Here is an 18,754-nt window from a genome sequence, read left to right as displayed (position 1 = left end):
TCCAGATGTCAGAACAAGTCGTGCATTTTGATGCTCATGTTGCTCCATAGTTCAGAGAGTTGATCTGATTGAGCTAAACCAAGGTGATTTTTGGATTCAGTTAATCAAAATGACTCTAGAACTGTTGAAAAACCCGAGACAATTATTTGACTGTTGACTAGTGATATACATTATTTTATTCAATTTTGTTTTGTTTTCTTAAATTTAGGAATCATTGACAGATCCAGAATGAGAAGCAAATAAACATGCTGCTTGGAAACCCCCATTATCATTATACTTGTAAAACAAAATTCCCAAGGTAAAGCAGCGTTTATTAGGGCAATTTTATTTCATCTCCAGTATACCTTATTAATACTCATTTGTTTATACTGTTTTAGATATATTGATATGATATACTTATACACTGGGGTATATTAAGAAGTCAATTTCCCCTCTGTGAGAATATTAAAGGACTATTCTGTTCCGTTGACCATCAACTGTCTGACTCCCTTCTCGTCCCTGCAGAAGGTTGCAAGGCAACAAGATAATTCCAAGAGGAGTGAATACTTTGGAACACACTGTGCAGTTCTATGTCTTTGTACTAATTCATGTTATTCCCCTGAAAGCCCACTTCATAGGAAAATAACAAAAATTTCACTAAACAGATGGTAAAATTCAATTCAGTTTATTTCACAGCACACGTCGTCTCGAGGGACTTTACAATAAAAGTCATTTCAGTTTAATCACACACACACAATCCAGTTGATGCTGGGGTTCAAAAGGTGTGTTAAACTCAGTTCATTATTCAAAGTAGTTAACAAATGTTTCTATGGAAACCCAGAGGAGCGTCGACTTGCAGTATTCACTCTTCCTGGACGTCCACAGCAACGATCGCTTGCATCGCGTTGTCGACTTCGCAGCAGTAAAGACCCGATACTAAACATGCAGGTGGCGACAGCGGAGAGGAAGAACGCCTCTTTAGCAGGAAGAAAACTCCAGCAGAACCAGAACCTATATGACCAGATATCTGCCGAGAGCAACTGGAGGTTTGAGAAGACGGAGCAGAGACACAGAAAGAGACAAAAGGACTGAAAGGAGGAGGACTTTGTATGCTCATCCAAAGTAAGAAGCTAATGGAAGAGGGAGAACGACTCGCTGATGAAACGCCAGACCAGGTGTAGCTTCTATGGAGGGAGGAAAAAAAACACGCAAAGAAAACATAAAAGTAGTTGAAATAATAGCAAATGAGCAGAACAGGAAGTAAGGAAAAATGGATAGCTTGTCCTCCAGCAGCGTAAGCCTGTAGCAGCATGACTGAAATAAAAATAAATAAATGGAACTAACTAATACAAATATAACATACAAAACAAAAATGCCACGTCAGGCATTCACTTGAATTAACCAGATATACTAAGGTTAAAGGTCAGGATTAACTTTTGGTGTTTTGTCTCTTTTTCTAGGGTGTCAGGTCCTGACTTGTTATGGAGTTTGAATCTAGTGTCATTATCAGGGCGTGTTCCTTAGTCTCTTTGATCAGATCAGCCTGGTTTCCGTTTGACCTTAGTCACCTTATTTCTGTAATAGATTCATTTTCCTAGTTATTCAGATTGTAGGGCTGCACAGTGGCACAGTTGGTAGCACTGTTGGCTTGCAGCAAAAAGGTCCTGGGTTTCGATTCTCGGGTCTTTCTGTATGGAGTTTGCATGTTCTCCCTGTGCATGCGAGGGTTCTCTCCGGGTACTCCGGCTTCCTCTCACAGTACGTGTGAGTGTGTGTGTGCATGGTTGTTTGTTCATTCACCCAACTAAACCCCGCCTGGACCGTGTCCATGGCTACCAAAAGCACCTGGTTACAGCGCAGTTTAATAAGTGACATTCAACCAAATATTAATGGTGATTTGTGTTCATATTTCAGCCGACATTTATAATCTGCATTAAAGAAATTTGACGCTGTGAACATTCTGAAAAGGTTCTGAGCAGCACATGCATGAGGTTGATTGACAGTGCCAAGACCCTCCCCCTGGCTCTGATTGGTTGTTTCTGACTGCATGTTGTATTTCTGCAGATGGCGGTAGGAACACAGAGAGGAGGAAACAGAGGAGCTTCATTTTTTTTTCACAGATTATCTGTCTCATATTTTACCATCACAACATGGTGACAGTTTTAACAAAATTGTACAAAATATATTTTCTTTTTTATAAAAGTTACACACTGCAGCTTCAAGGGAATGTTTTCTATCAAACTAAAAAGTTTTCCTTACATTTGGGTATGTGGGGAATGTCCAAGTAACCTTCATGTTCTTTCATTCACCCTTCATCTGATAATAAACTCCATCATTTTATGGAATTTTTTCATACACAACAATAGATTCCTTAGAATTTGACCAATGATGTCCAAACGTTTTGTCCTAAAGGTCGAAATTGAGACGTTTTAACTACGGGCATGCTACAAAATTCATTAAATAAAAATTCCAATCAGTATTTAGTGTTATTTTTCTTTTCCTCTCTTTTTTTAGTTTTATCTGCTGAACAGTAAATGCAACTTTTATAAAAACCTGTATATTACTAAAGATTTAAAATGTAAAAATAGCTTGAGATTGAATGAAGTCCATGAATCATTTTCTATTTTGTTGGCCTCTTTTTTTTTTTTTTTTACTATTCTTGAGACTGCTGTGAATTTCTTCAAGATGTTAGGCGGACCTTAAACTCATGGAAAACCCACAGCCGCGTGCTGATATGAGAACTGAATGGACTTGATCGACTTAATTATATTGATCTATTTATTAGTTTTTCCATAATCCTTCATCTTATTTCACCTTTCTTTGTTTAAACTTGTAATTGTATCGTTTTCAACATTAAATAAAGTTCCGGATAAAAAAAAAAGAAAAAGGTAGAAAGCGAAAGAAAGAAAAGAACTACATATTCCATCACGTCGTTCGCATGGTTGAAGATCTACTTCCGGGACAGGAGGTTAAATAACTGAAATGTTGTTTCAGAAGTCTCCCCGTAATTAAAATGTAACCGTGTGTTCTGTTATAAGGCTGTTCATGGACGCTTTGGACCGACGTCGCGCTCTTTACAAAGGAACCACTCCGCCATGGAAGGAAACCTACCGGAAGGTTCGCTGGAAGACGTTAACGCTAGCTTCCGTTAGCTTGTTGTCATGCTGTCTTTAAATTGTTTTACTTTTGTTCCTGTTGACATTTATGTTTGTTTTTGTTTTTTTAAAGCGGTGTGTGGACCGGCTGAAGAACAGCCGCTCCAGGCTGCTGGACAGATACCGGCAGATGGGAGACGAGCAGCCGCGGAGCAGCTCCATCATCGTCCAGGAGGTGATGGAGGAGGAATGGAGCGCCCTGCAGCCTGATGACCAGAGGCTGCCCTCACTGTGGGGCCCTCACGGCGTGGCACAGGTCGGGCTCCGCCGCAGACAGCTGACCCGTCTCTAACAACGCCTGACGTCTTTACTTTTCTAGCAGATGTTCAGTGTTATGAAGGAGTGTGATGAACTGGCGGTGCTGGAGGAAATCCACCGGGAGCTCATGTCTCAAGGTGATCAGTGCACTGTGTGTGATTCAGGGGAAGCGGAGTGAGTCCAATTCAGAAACACCCAAAGGACATTTTTTAATTTGTGACTATGTCATCCATGTGTTTTCGAAAAGTCATGTTAGCTGACCTACTGAAAAGGTCAGCGTGAAATTTTTGATTTTCCACTTTAGGAAATTTGTCATAATTTTCAGAGAACCACCATTTTATTCTTAATGTTAGGTTTTAAAATAAAGAAAACATAAAAAGAGATCCAACTATGCCACCAGAGAGACTTAAAGAGGAGTGGCAAAAGTAAAGGTGCTTTGCAGAACTTTGACAAGGGGGGGAAACACATTACAATACTGGTACTTTAGTGTTCTCTTGTGGATATTAAATGCAATTCTTTCATAAGAAACGGAAACACTACCTTTATTACTTACTAAGAGCCTTTGTTGAAGGCCCAAGATCCCCGGGTCTGGTCACTAGTCAGTCTCATGACATTCTAACAGCTCACTGTCCAGCTAGCGGTGAAGATGTTCCATAGTAACATGTCTAGGATGATGCCATCCCTTGCTAATCCTCCTCATTTGCTTTTGCACCTCCTCTTTAAATATCTGTCTGGCCGTACGGTTAGAAAGCTGAGCAGAGAGATGCTGGAGTAGGGGACATTATGGGGTAAAGGAGGTTGAATAGAAACATGAATCACACTTCAGATTTTTATCTGGAAAAGATTGACTTTCACCAATCATTATACAAAGATTGGTACTTTGCAGTATGTGAACCTGATCAGATTCGTGTGTGTGTGTGCTTTTCTGTCTGCTGCAGAGATGTCTATAATCGACGAGTATGAGAGGAACCTGCAGTTTGAACAGCAGTATATCTCCTCTCTGGTGGAGGGAATGGATGAGATGCATATCGTTTGCCCCATATGTCACATGTAAGTGTGACTATTAAGCAATATGAAGGCAACCAGAGAAAGTTAGATTTGAGCATTTCTTTGTTTTCCACTGGCGCAAAGACGATTGTTGGCATGTTTGTTCGTCTTGCAGGAACAACTTGAGCTTCAGCAGCTCTTTCATCTCCTGCCCGTGTGGACTTTACATCAACACTAAGGTTTGTGTCGCACAGTTATATTTTTGTATACTTTTTTTTTTTTTCAAATCTGTGGTTGTCATGGGAATTTAGCGTTGTGCAGTTGTGGACTAAAGGTTTGGCACTGACATACTGTAGCCGTTGTTTTGCAAATTCTAAAGCTTAAGTTTATGCCCTTAACAAAAAGGGGGAAAAAAACACATCAAAGTAAATGACAAAATCTTAAACTAATCAAAGACATTTCTGTCCCAGTTAAAAACCTTCGTCCTCGTCTGTTTAATGAATTTTGTAGAATGAAACCCTACGTGGGATGTGATGTTTAGCGATTCCACTTCTCTCATTTTCCTCTTCTGCTTAGAAGCGGAACATCAGTCCAGATGTCCTGCAGCGCCTCCTGGAGGCCAGGGTGTCAGAGCACATGGAGGACTGTCTGCACAGCCCGGTTTTCTCCGTAACGCCCAACACAGACAGCCACGCCTCCCTGATGATCAGCTGCCAGGTGAGCATATTTTGGAGCTCCTGCTGTGCTAGCATTTCTGTTTCAATTAGAGGGAGAAGTTTGTAGAAGCTTCATCCATACAGTTGGTGTTCATTTCAAATATTAATAAGATATTTTCTCTGTGCTTCCAGGCTTGTGACTACCTGTCTGTCGTCTTGTAGCGGCACTTCTGTCAGGAATGCACATGTGAAATTAAATTTTCAGTTCCTTTTTCTGCTCTGTAAATGTTTTATGAAATAAAGACATTTTATATAAAATGCTACCGTCTTGTATGTTTAAGGGAGGAGTGTTCAAACTTTTTGTCACGTGAGGCAAAATCATCATGTCAGAAGTACTTCCTGGCCAAAAACAATCTTTTTTTTTTTTTTTTAAAAACAACACTTTAAAGAAATTTTATGCGTGCTCAACAACAAACTAAGCAAGCAAACCAAGCATATAGATCAATGTTGAGGCAAAACTTGAAAAGGCTTTCTTCATGTTTGCCTCATTAAACATGAAAAAAACATCCTGTTTGAACACTCTTGAAAAAAAAAAAAATCTGTTCTCAGCACAATAACAGGATTTGGGGCACTCTATCTCTGGAAAGACATGGTGCGTTTGGTTTAGTTTAACAAATAAATGAAATGCAGATTTGGGTGAATTAAAGTATTCAGAAAAGTGATTCTGAACTAAAGTCTTCTTTAGAGTAGAAGTTGGTGGATAAATGTGGGTCAGATTTACTATGAAATTAAAGAAAATACAAAAAGCCTGGTTATCAAAATGTGGATATTCTGTATCATATGTGATCTATTTTGTCTCATTTTGTCCTAATTAAAAATGACTCTTTGTCAAGCACTTCTGCTTTTGGAGCCAAATCTCCTTCTTGAAATTGCAGTTGGGGACCATAGAAAACAGTTCAGGGGTCCCACTTTGGACACCCCCAAGGCTTTGACTCGTTACCATACCTTGCAAATGTATTCATTCTCCTTGAGCCTTTCCATATTTTATCACCTTTACAATAAACAACTCAAAGTGAGGTGGGGAGAAGGATCGCAAATTACAAGATCACATGAAAAGAAATTCACTCCAAGTGGTTCCTAAGATGCTTTATTGTCCTGTGAGGATGGTAACTACAAATGACCTATTAAATCTACTGTGTATAACTTTTATAACAAAATGTTTTTTACATTGTGTACCCCGCCTCTCGCCTGGAACGTAGCTGGAGATAGGCACCAGCAACCCTCCTGACCCCATTAGGGACAAGGGTGAACAGAAAATGGATGGATGGATGTTTTTTACATTTGTGTAAAAACTGTCACCATGTCATGACAGTTTAATATGAGACAGATTATCTGTGAAAATATCCACCTCCTCCTTGAGTCGCTGTTGCCGTATGGAAAAAACAACCAATCAGAGCCAGGAGGATTGTCTTAAAGCAGTCAATCAAGATTGTGTACTCGCTGTTAAGTGTCAGAAAAGTTGTTGGAGAAACAAGTTACCTGTTTATCTGCCGTTGTCAGTGGCCATGCTTACTGCTATGAGGAAGGAGCTTTAGCAAGACCTGGGAAAGAAGAAGATGGGTGACTCATACACAGCCCAATTGACAGTGCTAAGACCCGCCTCCTGGCTGTTATTGGCTGTTTCTAGTCAGCACTGGAAAGAGCAGAAGAGTTTGTTGTTTTTTTTCACAGATTGTCTGTCTCATAACATAATGTCACAACATAGTGACAGTTTCAACAAATACATTAAAAAAAGTTTTTTCTAAGTTATTTTTATAAAGGTTGATTGTAATTTGGTGAATGCATAGAGATGAACCTAATACTTAAACCCCTCTCTTGGACCACTAACCCATCCATGCATTTTCTTACACCTTTGTCCCTATTGGGATTAGGAGGGGTGCTGTTGCATATCTCCAACGAAAGATTTTGGCCGAGAGGCGAGGTACATCCTGGACAGGTTGCCAGTCCATCGCAGGACCACTAACCCAGCATTTTAAAACATATCAACAAAGCCAGTTTCTCTGTGTCAAATTTATTAATCTAGAAAAATCTAAAAGGTTTAACTTTGAAGTCCAGAAGGAGACAGAAGAGCGTTTGGTGCAACCATAACTCAGGATTACCAGGTAGGTAAAGATGGATGAGTTTAACAGCCAACCAGTGACCAGTCACCTTACCACCTTACTGGTGATAATACCAGTAAGGTAATACCAGATATTACTGAGTTAAGTAATAACTCAATAATATCACCTTACGGGTGATATTACTGAGTCTGAAACTGCAGTCAACGCATTTTATGCTGCAAATTTGGAGGATGGTTGTCTTCTCATTTGGACAAGACTGATGCTTTTGCCAGAATCCTGTATGTGAATTTCAGCTCCATCATTCCCCACATCTGCTTGGCCTGAACTCTGCCACTTGTCTCGAGTTTGAAATAGAATACCTGGGAATAACCCTCAAGGCCAACATGCAAAACATTTAATGTTCAATTGTGCAGTGAACTATTGGCTTAATTAAAATAATGTTGCGTAGCTTATTGTTGAGTAGGTTAAAAATAACGATGTTACTAAATTATTTTAGCTTTTACAATTATTACATTTGTTTAGGCCTACGTGAACTTCGGATTTGACCATTTTTGGCCCACGTGACAAAAAGTTTGGAGGCCCCTGGTTTAAAAGACGTGGCCTGGAATGAACCTGTTTCCTTCTCACCATGACAAACAACCATGTATTGCAACCCGCCTTTAGGGGGCAGCAGCGAACCGAACATGTGACCCACCGAACCGGAAGACAACCACGCAGAGAGCAGAGGCTGGTAGCGGAGAGATGGCAGCCGCGGCTGTGGCTGAGTTTCAGAGAGCTCGGTCTCTTATTGGAACTGACCGGAACGCTTCTATCGATATCTTACACTCTATAGGTAAACGGAACGGACTCTTCCGGACAGTAGGGATACATTCATTGAACGATTCCACTCGAAGTCTATACTTGTGTCCATCAGCCGTACGCTGTTTAGTTAGCAGCAAAGCTACGCTACACGAGTTAGCCTAATGCAGACCGTCATCCTTTCAGTACTGTTTGGACAGTGAGTCAGCAGCAGCCTGGCTAGCCGGTTAGCAGGATACCGGGTAGCTTTGTGCTTAAGCTAACGCTAGCTAGCCGGTCTCATTGATTTGGCTGGAAATTCGCTGACAGCCGGCTAGTTGCGTTAGCTGACAGCTAATGTTGTTAGCAGCTACTTCTCCCGAGTCTGTCAGATTTCAGGGCCGTCAGGGAAATTACAAACACTCCTTGTCAGCCCTGTAGAATGACACAACTAAGTTCCTTTCAGGTTTTGCTGGTATATAACAAGCTAATGTGTGTTGTTTATTTTCTCGTGGTGGATTATATGCATATTCTTGCCAATTTTGACTCCTGTGGTGTTTCGCAGCTTTGTTAGCCGCTTGGCTCTTTGCCATATATCCCAGTCAGTCCGGGATAGAATACTTTCATTTCGTACCGGTGCCTTACAGAATCTAACCCCAGCGCTCGGACATGCTGGTGCTTCATGTTGAAACCAGACACATTATAAAATTGCTGTGTAAACGTGTGTGTATGTGTGTGTTTCAGTGAAACGGGACATCCAGGACAGCGATGAAGAGGCGGTGCGTGTTAAGGAGCAGAGCATCTTGGAGTTGGGTGGGCTGCTGGCAAAGACTGGACAAGCAGCAGGTAACCAGAGCCTGGGGTCGTATTCCTGAACACTTTCTTATTCAGGCACACCGAGGAGGGAAACAGTTTTGTTTAGCTGTTTTGACCACAGTTCAACCAGAACATCAAGTGTTTTGTTTCGGTTTGCCTCCAAAAGTTTGATTTCAGTTTTTCTTTTTAGTTAGCATCATTAATGCAATGAAACCCCATGAAAAGAAAGGTCAGGTTGGTGTAGAAGGTTTTCATACATGATTCTCAGACGCTTTCCAGGTCAGGGGTAAAGGGCCTGCAACCTGCAGCTCCGGAGCCACAAGTGGCTCTTAGGATGTTTAACATGGATTTTAATAACTTTAGCTAATATTTCTAATGTTTTTCTTTAAAATGGGTATAATAACAAATGCATGTCTTAGCAGTGTCTCTATTTTGTCATGGAATATTTAGACTCCGTTTTTGCTACAGATGCTAAAATTAACAGCTGAATTTTAAAAAGTTTGCAACATATGAGTTATTTTCTAGCATAATTTTCTTACTTCATAAGATAATGATAAAAAATTTTATATTCATTTTAAAATCTAAAAATAGAAATACAAAGCACTTCTTTAAAATGACAACAGAGTTTCTACAGTAGATAACAGAGTTTTTACAGTAGATATCTAGCAAAAATTCTAAGTTGTCCTTCTGTTAAAATAAAAAACAAACACTGACTTTGCACACAGGCTAGAAAAAATATAGAATTAGTTTTTACCTGGTGTGGAAAGACAAAAATGATTTTGAAATTTTTTTTGTTTCAGATCCTATTGTTAAAAATGGGACAGCATCTGTTATGCTATCCCATTTGTCAGTCTGTTTGAAATCTGTTTTTCCATCCAGTCATACAAATATTCGTTCATCCATTCGGTTATTTGTCAGTTTACTCATTCCACCAGATAGCTAGCCATCCATCTGTTCACTCTCCGTCCGTCCTCCATAAGATTGTTTTAAGATTTTCTGAAAAAGAAGTGAGAACCTGTGAAAACTGTGGAGGAACCCTGTGAACAGTAACCTCGTCTTCCCAGAGCTCGGAGGCCTCCTGAAGTATGTGCGCCCTTTCCTCAACTCCATCTCCAAGGCCAAAGCAGCCCGGCTGGTCCGCTCCCTGCTGGATTTGTTCCTGGACATGGAGGCAGCCACGGGTCAGGAGGTGGAGCTCTGTCTGGAGTGCATCGAGTGGGCCAAGGCTGAGAAGAGGACGTTCCTCCGACAGGCGCTCGAGGTGAGTCCCGGTGCGGCCCGCTGTCCTGCTCCAGCTCGTTTTTTCAGATGCTACTTTCCAGGTCTTGTTAAGGTGGGAAAATAAATCAATTTTAATTGTGTTTGAAGATTAATTTAAAAAAAAAATCTGGATCTCCTTGGATTTTTGTAGTTCAGAGGGATATGAGTACGTCCAAGGCCGCCATTTTGTTTGACGAGCATGTTTTACAGCTTCTACTTATTGTTGAATTCAGATTCAGTACCCTATGATGGAGTATTAGGACCAGGTTAAGAATATTATTTTACTTAGGCTGCAGTGTTTCATGCTTAATTATTAGGGGTGAAATAAGTTCTCACTACATTAAAACAGAAGTAGGTCGAAGTAGGAACGATAAATGGCAGCAAGAGGCAGAAATCATCGCTATAGCAACCAATAGCGGGACGTCTAGGAGTTGTTGAGCTACATCACCATCACTACTCGCATAACAGAGAAATGTTGATCTATAAACCATGCATAGTTGTAATAACATGTGTAGAGATGAAAAGAAATCAGAAAAAGAGACGCATCAATTTGAGTTTGTGGCAGAAATCTATGAAAATGCAGAATAAAGTCATTTTTGTTGCGCAAATTTGTTTGCTGAAGTTTTTTTGAAAGTTAAAATAAAATCCCATCTTGTTCTTGTGAACTTGATATAACTCATTTTGTCTAGTGAGCTTTAGGTACACCGCTATTAATTCGCTTATGTGAACAAACTATGTCTTCACCTCACCACTTACTGTCAGAATACAGTCGAGAGTGCAGTGGCTTTTTGTTTTCTTTTTTTAATTTTGCCAACTGAAAACATGTGCAATCGCATAACCTTTACATTAACTATATTTCCGAATCCAGGATGTTCCATAACAAACACGTCAAAAGCTAAAAACGAATAAAGAGCGATGTTGATGTAATGCCTTCAGCGTCCCGGTTTTCTGGTGAAAGTCTGGCATTGAATAAATCCTGAATATGTGTAATTGAAAGTCTCTAAGATCTGTTTCCCTCAGTAATGATGTCCACTCTGAAGAGTGTTGTCAGCGTGACCTGGTGCAGTCAGTGTCTGAGCAGAAATAGGATTTTTTCTCACCAGGATGTTGTCAGAATGTAGCTGGATTCATCATGAACTTCCTGTTTATATCTGTTAATTAGGGCTGATCAATAAATCAATAACAATATATATTGATATAGACATGAGATCAATATCAATCGAGAATACGTCTGATAGGATATTCAATAATTTAATTGAACGCCGATCACAGCATTCTGGGAAATGTAGGCAGAGAAATAGCATTAGCTGCTCAACCTCTCTCTAAGCGAGGTTGTCATCAACTAACTCACTCACTCTTTGGTTACCTAGCAACAAGCTGCTATTTTGCGTAGCATCAGTTTCATGTTTCACCACAGTCACTCATAACTGCTTAAAACCAAAAAATCAGCGACGTGGAGAGAAAATCATGGGTAGAACAGGAAAGGTCACATTCAGTTCGGTTTTATTTCAGATAATAAAAACAGAAAACTAGTCAATAATTATCCTTTATATGGTGATTCATGTTCCAGCCATGTCGTTCAGCCCTACTGTGAATTCCTCTCTGCTGTCGGGTTTTAAACAGAAGGCAGAGCTGAGTATTCACAAGGTTTTGGAGGTGAGAGGTCAGCAGAACGCAGACACACACTAACTCCGTCTCCTCTCTCCTCAGGCTCGACTCATCTCTCTGTATTTTGACACAAAATGCTACCAGGAAGCACTACAACTCGGTGAGTGGTATACCTGCACGCTGTTTGGCAACGTCCGTATCCTCAGAGGAGAAAGGGCGGCCTGTCTCTAAAGTCTGAGCTGCCGTTTGACCCCTGACCCCCGGTGTATTGGCCCCCGCAGGCTCCCAGCTGCTCCAGGAGCTGAAGAAGATGGACGACAAGGCGCTGCTGGTGGAGGTCCAGCTGCTGGAGAGCAAGACGTACCACGCACTCAGCAACCTGCCCAAGGCCCGCGCCGCCCTCACCTCAGCCAGGACGACCGCCAACGCCATCTACTGCCCGCCCAAACTGCAAGCAGCTCTGGACATGCAGTCAGGTACCCTGAGGAACGCCTGCAGGGGCCCTAATGGAACAGACCTGATTTTGTGTGAAGCAATAACTTGGCTTGTGACAATAAATCAATTAATCGCATAATAAATAAAAAAGAAATCTAATTTCCATTAGCATTATTTTTCGTTTTTCTCTTTTCTCTCTTTTTTTTTACTAAAAACTAGATGATAAAAGTCTTCAGTCTGGTGCTTTAACTAGACTTTTTTTTTTGTCTTGTTCCAGGGACTTCATAATTCATTTTATTTGTTCTTTCTGTTGTTTTTAATTGTTTTCCAGTTCCAGTGTTAAATGTTCATTAGAACTTAAAGCTGATTGGTCTATGAGAATGTGTTCTTAGAGAGCAAGATATTATTATAATGGCTTAATAATCACATTATTAAGCCATTATCATTGTATTTGTTGAAAAGGGTCTCAAAACAACAATATCATCACAGTAACTTTTGGGACAATTTATCCTCCAGCTAAATTTGTTGCCTTAACAGGCCTGGCAATAACCTGATGTGTGTGTTTCCAGGGATCATTCACGCAGCAGAGGAGAAAGACTGGAAGACGGCGTACTCATACTTTTACGAGGCCTTTGAGGGCTACGACTCCATCGACAGCCCCAGAGCCATCACCGCACTCAAATACATGCTGCTCTGCAAAATCATGCTCAATGCGTGAGTGCTGCATTCACCGCAGAGGGGATCTAGCTCCTTAAACTGAACTCAGGAACTCTTCATGAGCCGTACAAATCAAAAATGGCTTTCTGTGAAGTTGTCAGAAGGACTTGAGACTAAGTTTTAGTGTAAAAGAAAATGTAAATTTTTTTTTTTCTGTTTCTGTAGCCCAGAAGACGTCCAGGCCCTCATCAGTGGCAAACTTGCTCTACGATACGCAGGCAGACAGGTACGACTCGGTTCAGTTTTTATAAAAACCTTTTTCTCAGTTCTCTTTATGTTTTGCAATAGTATCCATACTGCCAGGACTTTCTTCACATTTCGTCATATTGCATGTCTCGTTCAATCTGAACTGATATGTAACTTGAGGTGAAAAAGTTCTGCAGAGTTTGAGGACTCCTGGTTTAATGAACCTCCTCCTAATGAATAAATAAAACTTTTATTATTTTTGCATCAAACATGCAACATGTGATAACAGCCCAATAAAAAGTTTTATTTTAACACCACTTTATAGTCCTGGTTCTGTATTACATTTATCATTGTAGCATTTCAGTCATTGTACTTTGATTCCTTTTAATTGCACTCAGTCTCTTTGTTACCTTTAAGTATCACCATGATGGTAAATTACATTTGTTGTGTGTGGGAGTATAAGCACAAGAGCAATTTAAAAAAAACATTTCTGTAGAGATTGTGGTGTCTTTATAGATTTTCTTGTACAATATTTGTCATGATTTGTATTGCTTCAGTTTTAATCAGCATACATTTGTGTTACACATGTAGATTGTTCCACCCCACTGCTTATAAGAATATTATAGACATTAAAAATATTCTGTTAGGGTACGTTAAGAAGATTTGGAAAAAAAAAAAAAAATCTGTAGTTACTTTGCGATTAATCACAAGTAAATATTTTAATCAGCTTCTCGTAGCTCTGGGCTTGTGTTGGTCCATCACAAAATCTCAATCAGTCAACAAACAGCACAAATATGTTCAGAGTATGAATATGTCTACAGAACAATTTAACACACCTAGATTACCACACATTCCACCCATCCGCCATTTTCCTGTGAATCGTATTTGGACTTGCTGTTTTCCTGTATTCATCTTAGTGAATAAACTACTTTCCTTCCATATACTTTGATTCATTCCTTTTCTCCTCCCAACAGACAGACTCCCTGAAATGTGTGGCACAAGCCAGTAAGAACCGGTCGCTCGCAGACTTTGAACAGGTTGGCCTCTCTGCTGCGTCTTCCTTGTTTTGTTTTTCTTTTTCTTGTTCTTTCACTGTGAAAACTTTTACCATTGCCCTCGTTTGTGACGATGTTCTTCCCGCTCGACTTTAAGGCGCTAACAGAGTACAAAGCGGAGCTGAGGAATGACCCCATCATCAGCACCCACCTGACCAAGCTGTACGACAACCTGCTGGAGCAGAACCTCATCCGCGTCATCGAGCCCTTCTCCAGGGTGCAGGTAGACGCTTTTCCACCGAAGGCAGAAATTTTCCAGCTTCTGATATCTTTACTGCTGCTGAAACTTTGTGGGTTTGTTTTCTTTTCTTTTTTTTTAACAGATTACACACATCTCCTCGCTCATCAAGCTCCCTAAGGTAATCCTTGCTGCCAGTCTTTAGGTTTTCCATTTCCCAGGGTTTCCCATAGAACACCTGCCAAGCTCGGTGGCAGGGGGGGCGGGGCAATCACCACTGTGATTTTGTGTAAAAAATGTTAAAAGTTACAAAAGATGTGAATGAGCTGGCATCATAATTTAGAGAAAAAAGAAAAAAACCACCAATGTACAGGGACAGCGCTATTGTTGCACAACCCCTCGCCCAGTTCAGAGTCAACCATATACCTCGCTTAATTTGTCTTTAAAAAACCCTGTTTAGAATAAACTACGCTTAGCCTGGTGGCCCGCCAGGCTTATGACACACCGGAATAAACCTGGAGCTCCTTTATATCCCTTTTCACGTCGTCATTTTGTTTTTGTTTTTTCTGAGAAATGGCTACTGTGTGTGTTGCAGAGAGACGTAGAGAGGAAACTATCTCAGATGATTCTGGATCAGAAGTTTCATGGTAGGAGTTTTTTTGCTTTGCTTGGGGTTTCTCTCTGCTTTGATGGACCTTCTCCCATGGTTTCCACTCGTGTTGCGTCTCCCTCTGCAGGTATTCTGGACCAAGGCGAAGGCGTGCTGATCGTGTTCGACGAGCCGGTGGTGGACAAGACGTACGAAGCGGCTCTGGAGACCATTCAGAACATGAGCAAAGTGGTGGACTCGCTCTACAACAAAGCAAAGAAACTCACATAAGGTCAGCACATATTTACACACCCCCTTAAAAACGTGTTTTTATTTCAATCATTAAATGGAAATAAACACCGGTTATTAATTTCAGCCCAGTTTTACTTACCAGACTGATACCGATATTTTAGTGCCGATATATTGTGTGTGCTTAGTATCAATGCTCAACCCTATTATGCAACCATGACGCAGTCTGATCCTTCTTAAACTGTCTTCACAGGATGTTAGAGCAGGAATTCTTCTAACACTCCTGCAGACAATTGTTTAAAAATAGTTACAGCACAATGCTTCCAGGAAATGAAATGATCAATATTTAAAAGCAGTAACTTGTAGAGCGGATTATGAAGAAGACATCGGACTCGGCCTGAAGACATCAGAATACAAAACAAATGACTTGCCCTTTATTGACAACGTAAACAATGAGAGTTTATTATTGGACGGTTTGCCCGGTAATGTTTACTGTGTTAGTGTAGCCTCCAACAGCCTCCTGACTCTTAAGTTGCAATGTCATAACAAATTTTACTGGATTATAAATAATCCCAGAAATTATTGTAAGACTAGATAATATAAATGCATGCCTTGTTCTTCAAATATTAACTGAAAAATTGTCGAAAGCCACGTGTTCTCCTTTCTCATAATGATTACTGCATAAAAATCCAGTAAAATGCAGTATACCTTGTGGATGTAACACTGAAAATATGAATAGTTAAAGAGCTTAAGAAACACTTCCCATATTTGTTTCCAAATTGTAGGTCTGCTTTTCTGAATATTATGCTTTTTACACTATTACCATTCTGCTCTTTGTAAAGCAATTTGACAGTCTGGCAATTGTTGCTAGCTATTTCAGTAGTCATGTTAGCCGCCCTGTTAGCAAGCCTGCAGATATTTATTCTACTAACAGATATGCTAAAGCTTTCAAAACATCCATCATTTGCCATCCAAAACTGCAAAATGTTACAACTTAAAGCAATAAAGTTGATACTGCTATTATGAAAGACATTTATAAAAGTTTCCCCACTGCAGCTTGTAACAGGTATCAGCCTGGTGCCGTAAATAAGAACGTTGTTGCATTTGATTGGCGGAGTTTCACCGACGTTAATCAGGATGTCTTTGTCTCCTCAGAGAGAGTGAAAGCGTCTGTCCTCCTGTCGGAAGGGATTTGGGCCAGTCAGATCTCCTTCGCTCTCCCACCTCGATCTGGAAGGGACGGAGGAGGGGGGACAGGGAGATTACTAACATTCAACCCAGTGAGCAAACCAACCTGTTGTCCAGATAAAGACGAACCACCCCCACCCCAACACAGAAGAAGAATGGAACAGGGTCACTCCTCTATCAGCCCTCTGTTCTCCCTGCTTCTTCTCACTGTCTCTTCCTCCTTTGGGGTTGATCAGGGCACACAGTGCTCCTCCTAGTGGACCAATCGCAGCACTGCGTTTTTTTTGTTTGTTTTTTTTTTCCTCCTCTCCTCCCATGGCTGGTTTCTACTCTATGTAAAATTGGACAAACTTCACTTTTCCTTTTTTTTTTTTTGTTTGTTTTGTTTTTTTCCCTTCCAGTTTCTGTCTGTGCTGGCCATCAGGGAATCTTGTAAAATAACAGTAGAGGATAAATATACAGTACTTATACATACATCTATGATAAACAATGCTAAAAAATAAAAAAAATGATGTTCCGTTTGTTCTGAGAGCGGGAGAAATGATGCTTGGTTTGTCTGTATGTCTTTATTTGCCAGCCGGCGCTGAAACTGAATGTTTGCATTTTTCTATAGTTGTGGAACACCAACTACAGGCCAGCAGATAAATCTCTGAGTCTGCAGGGCATCAGACCCCCACCACCTCTTCCGCTGTCACTCGTTCTTTCACATGGAATAGTGGGGTTGTGGAAAACACGGGGAACCGCTCTTCTGTCCGCTCAAGACCACGAAACTTCCTCCCCATGTACTACCACTACCTGTTTGTATATACAATTTCCAATTTCCAAGCGCGTCTGTTGATTCAAGGCTGGATATGTCCACTCCACCCACCCTTACCTTTTTTTTTTGTTTTTGTTTTTTTTCTTTTTTATAATGTGTAAAAACAGAATAAACCTTGCCTCTGAAAGCTTGGATGCTCCCTCAAAGAACTTTTCTGGTTCTGAGGGTTAAGTTGGCTTTGCTGGAGAAAATTGAGCTGTAAATTTTTTGGGAACTGAATTTTGCAAAGACTTATGGGTTCACCTTGTATGAATTAGAGAAAGACAAATGCTAATAAAAAAAAAAGAAACCGATAAGTTGTCAATTTAAGATACTGCAAACACTGTTTTTTGGTTTTTTTTTAAGTGATCTCTAGCTACATTTGTTTTGTACCTCATTCTGAAGCTGCTTATTTTGTTTTCTTTTGCCAGGAGTCTGAATCAGTAGCTGCGTTTCCATTGACCATATAATTGAGCAATTTAACATTTTGAAATAAATTAACTTAATGGAAACACACCAATTTTGAGAACTTTCTTTTTCTATGAGTTTTGGCAGTAGAACGAGGTGGGGTTTTTTTTGTGTTTGTTATTTTTGGCTGTATCAAAATTGGTTTATTTTGCAACAGAAACTCATTTTTCGCACAAGTCATATGATCAACACTGTTGCCACTCGCTCAAACCACGAAGAAGAAGGCGAATGGAAGTAGTTGGAGGATAACAGCACGGCATGTTTTTGAATGGTTTTTATTGCATTACATTTTTTCACGTGTGATTTTTAATTGCGTTTATTTAATGGAAACAGCAATTGCGCAATTGTGTTTGGGATCTAAGTTTTTTGCATATTTGTAATGGAAACGCAGCTGGTGATAACTCAAGCACAGCTAATCTAAAAAAAAAAAAAAGATTTCCAAAGTTGGATGATGTGGCAAAATTGCTTTCCGTCCTGAATGTATTCCACTGTCCCTAATTTGATAAAGGAAAAAAAAAAAACACCTCCTATTAGTAGTTAAGGGTTTTAACTTCTTGGTTGAAGGATTTCAGATTAGCACATGCAGAGTTGTAAATGGCATGGTAACTATGGTAACTGTATGAAATGGGGAATCATGGGAGATGTTATTAAAAACAGAAAAAGACAACATACTGTAAATATGTAGTGGAGGAAAAACGTATTTAATATAAGACCTACGAAATATCTTCAATTGGTAAAATGTACGAGATCAATAAATGAGAGGAAGAGAAGACGTAAAAATAGAGCATAATCAGTAAAGGAAAAATTACAAGAAGAAAAAAAAACAATAGCAAACAGCACATCCATCTATTTACAACCTTCAACTACTATAGTTTTTGACAATGCTTAACAAGCAGTCTTAATTTTAGAAGAAATCTGAATTCGAACATTTGATAAAGTACTTTCTTTAGGCATGAAAATAATTCAGCTAAGCTACAACAAAACACTAACATTTAAAGAACACAAAACTTAAACCACGAGTGATGGCCTCTTCTTTTGGCTTTTCCCTTTGGGGGTCGCCACAGAGAATCATCCGTCTTCTCTTATTCCTTCTTAATCTCGGTGTCTTCTATTCTCACACCGGGTGACATCATGTCCTCTTTCACCCATAAAACCCTATTTTGTTCTTCCTCTCAGCCTCTTTCACTGTGGCTCCAACCTCAGCATCATTCTGCTGATACAATCAATGTTTATCCTCTGAACATGTCCAGACTTCAGCCTTTATCTCTAATATCTAA

The 18,754-nt window shown here is 40.0% G+C and overlaps 2 protein-coding genes across 3 annotated transcripts; both read left to right on the top strand.

Moving 5' to 3' along the window:
* The first annotated feature begins 2,906 nt into the window (after window positions 1-2,906).
* Window positions 2,907-5,355, top strand: rpain (RPA interacting protein). 2 transcript variants are annotated; one of them, XM_028023449.1, is made up of 7 exons: window positions 2,907-3,096; window positions 3,208-3,390; window positions 3,454-3,529; window positions 4,331-4,442; window positions 4,555-4,618; window positions 4,956-5,096; window positions 5,228-5,355. In XM_028023449.1, the coding sequence occupies exons 1-7, from the start codon at window positions 3,025-3,027 to the stop codon at window positions 5,255-5,257; spliced, it is 678 nt and encodes a 225-aa protein (XP_027879250.1). In that variant the 5' UTR covers window positions 2,907-3,024; the 3' UTR covers window positions 5,258-5,355. The 2 variants fall into 2 exon arrangements, with proteins under 2 accessions (XP_027879250.1, XP_027879251.1); XM_028023450.1 differs by having other exon boundaries at window positions 2,909-3,096; window positions 3,457-3,529.
* Window positions 5,356-7,839: 2,484 nt separating this feature from the next.
* On the top strand, window positions 7,840-17,339 carry LOC114148559 (26S proteasome non-ATPase regulatory subunit 11A). Its single transcript, XM_028023926.1, has 13 exons — window positions 7,840-7,987; window positions 8,677-8,778; window positions 9,813-10,009; window positions 11,719-11,776; window positions 11,898-12,092; window positions 12,621-12,765; window positions 12,934-12,994; window positions 13,929-13,991; window positions 14,107-14,232; window positions 14,333-14,368; window positions 14,783-14,834; window positions 14,925-15,068; window positions 16,181-17,339. The coding sequence occupies exons 1-12, from the start codon at window positions 7,897-7,899 to the stop codon at window positions 15,065-15,067; spliced, it is 1,269 nt and encodes a 422-aa protein (XP_027879727.1). The 5' UTR covers window positions 7,840-7,896; the 3' UTR covers window position 15,068; window positions 16,181-17,339.
* The last annotated feature ends 1,415 nt before the right edge of the window (window positions 17,340-18,754 follow it).

The sequence above is a fragment of the Xiphophorus couchianus genome, chromosome 7 (genome assembly GCF_001444195.1).
Source record: "Xiphophorus couchianus chromosome 7, X_couchianus-1.0, whole genome shotgun sequence".
Lineage (NCBI taxonomy): Eukaryota > Metazoa > Chordata > Actinopteri > Cyprinodontiformes > Poeciliidae > Xiphophorus > Xiphophorus couchianus.
This window is presented reverse-complemented; position numbering and strand designations above follow the sequence as displayed.

Coding starts and splice junctions, on each gene's coding strand:
- rpain (XM_028023449.1), top strand. CDS start 3,025: ATGGACGCTTTGGACCGACGTCGCGCTCTTTACAAAGGAACCACTCCG. Junction 3,391..3,453: donor GCCCTCACGGCGTGGCACAG/GTCGGGCTCCGC, acceptor TTACTTTTCTAG/CAGATGTTCAGTGTTATGAA. Junction 5,097..5,227: donor CCCTGATGATCAGCTGCCAG/GTGAGCATATTT, acceptor CTGTGCTTCCAG/GCTTGTGACTACCTGTCTGT.
- LOC114148559 (XM_028023926.1), top strand. CDS start 7,897: ATGGCAGCCGCGGCTGTGGCTGAGTTTCAGAGAGCTCGGTCTCTTATT. Junction 12,766..12,933: donor TGCAAAATCATGCTCAATGC/GTGAGTGCTGCA, acceptor CTGTTTCTGTAG/CCCAGAAGACGTCCAGGCCC. Junction 14,835..14,924: donor TCTGGATCAGAAGTTTCATG/GTAGGAGTTTTT, acceptor CTCCCTCTGCAG/GTATTCTGGACCAAGGCGAA.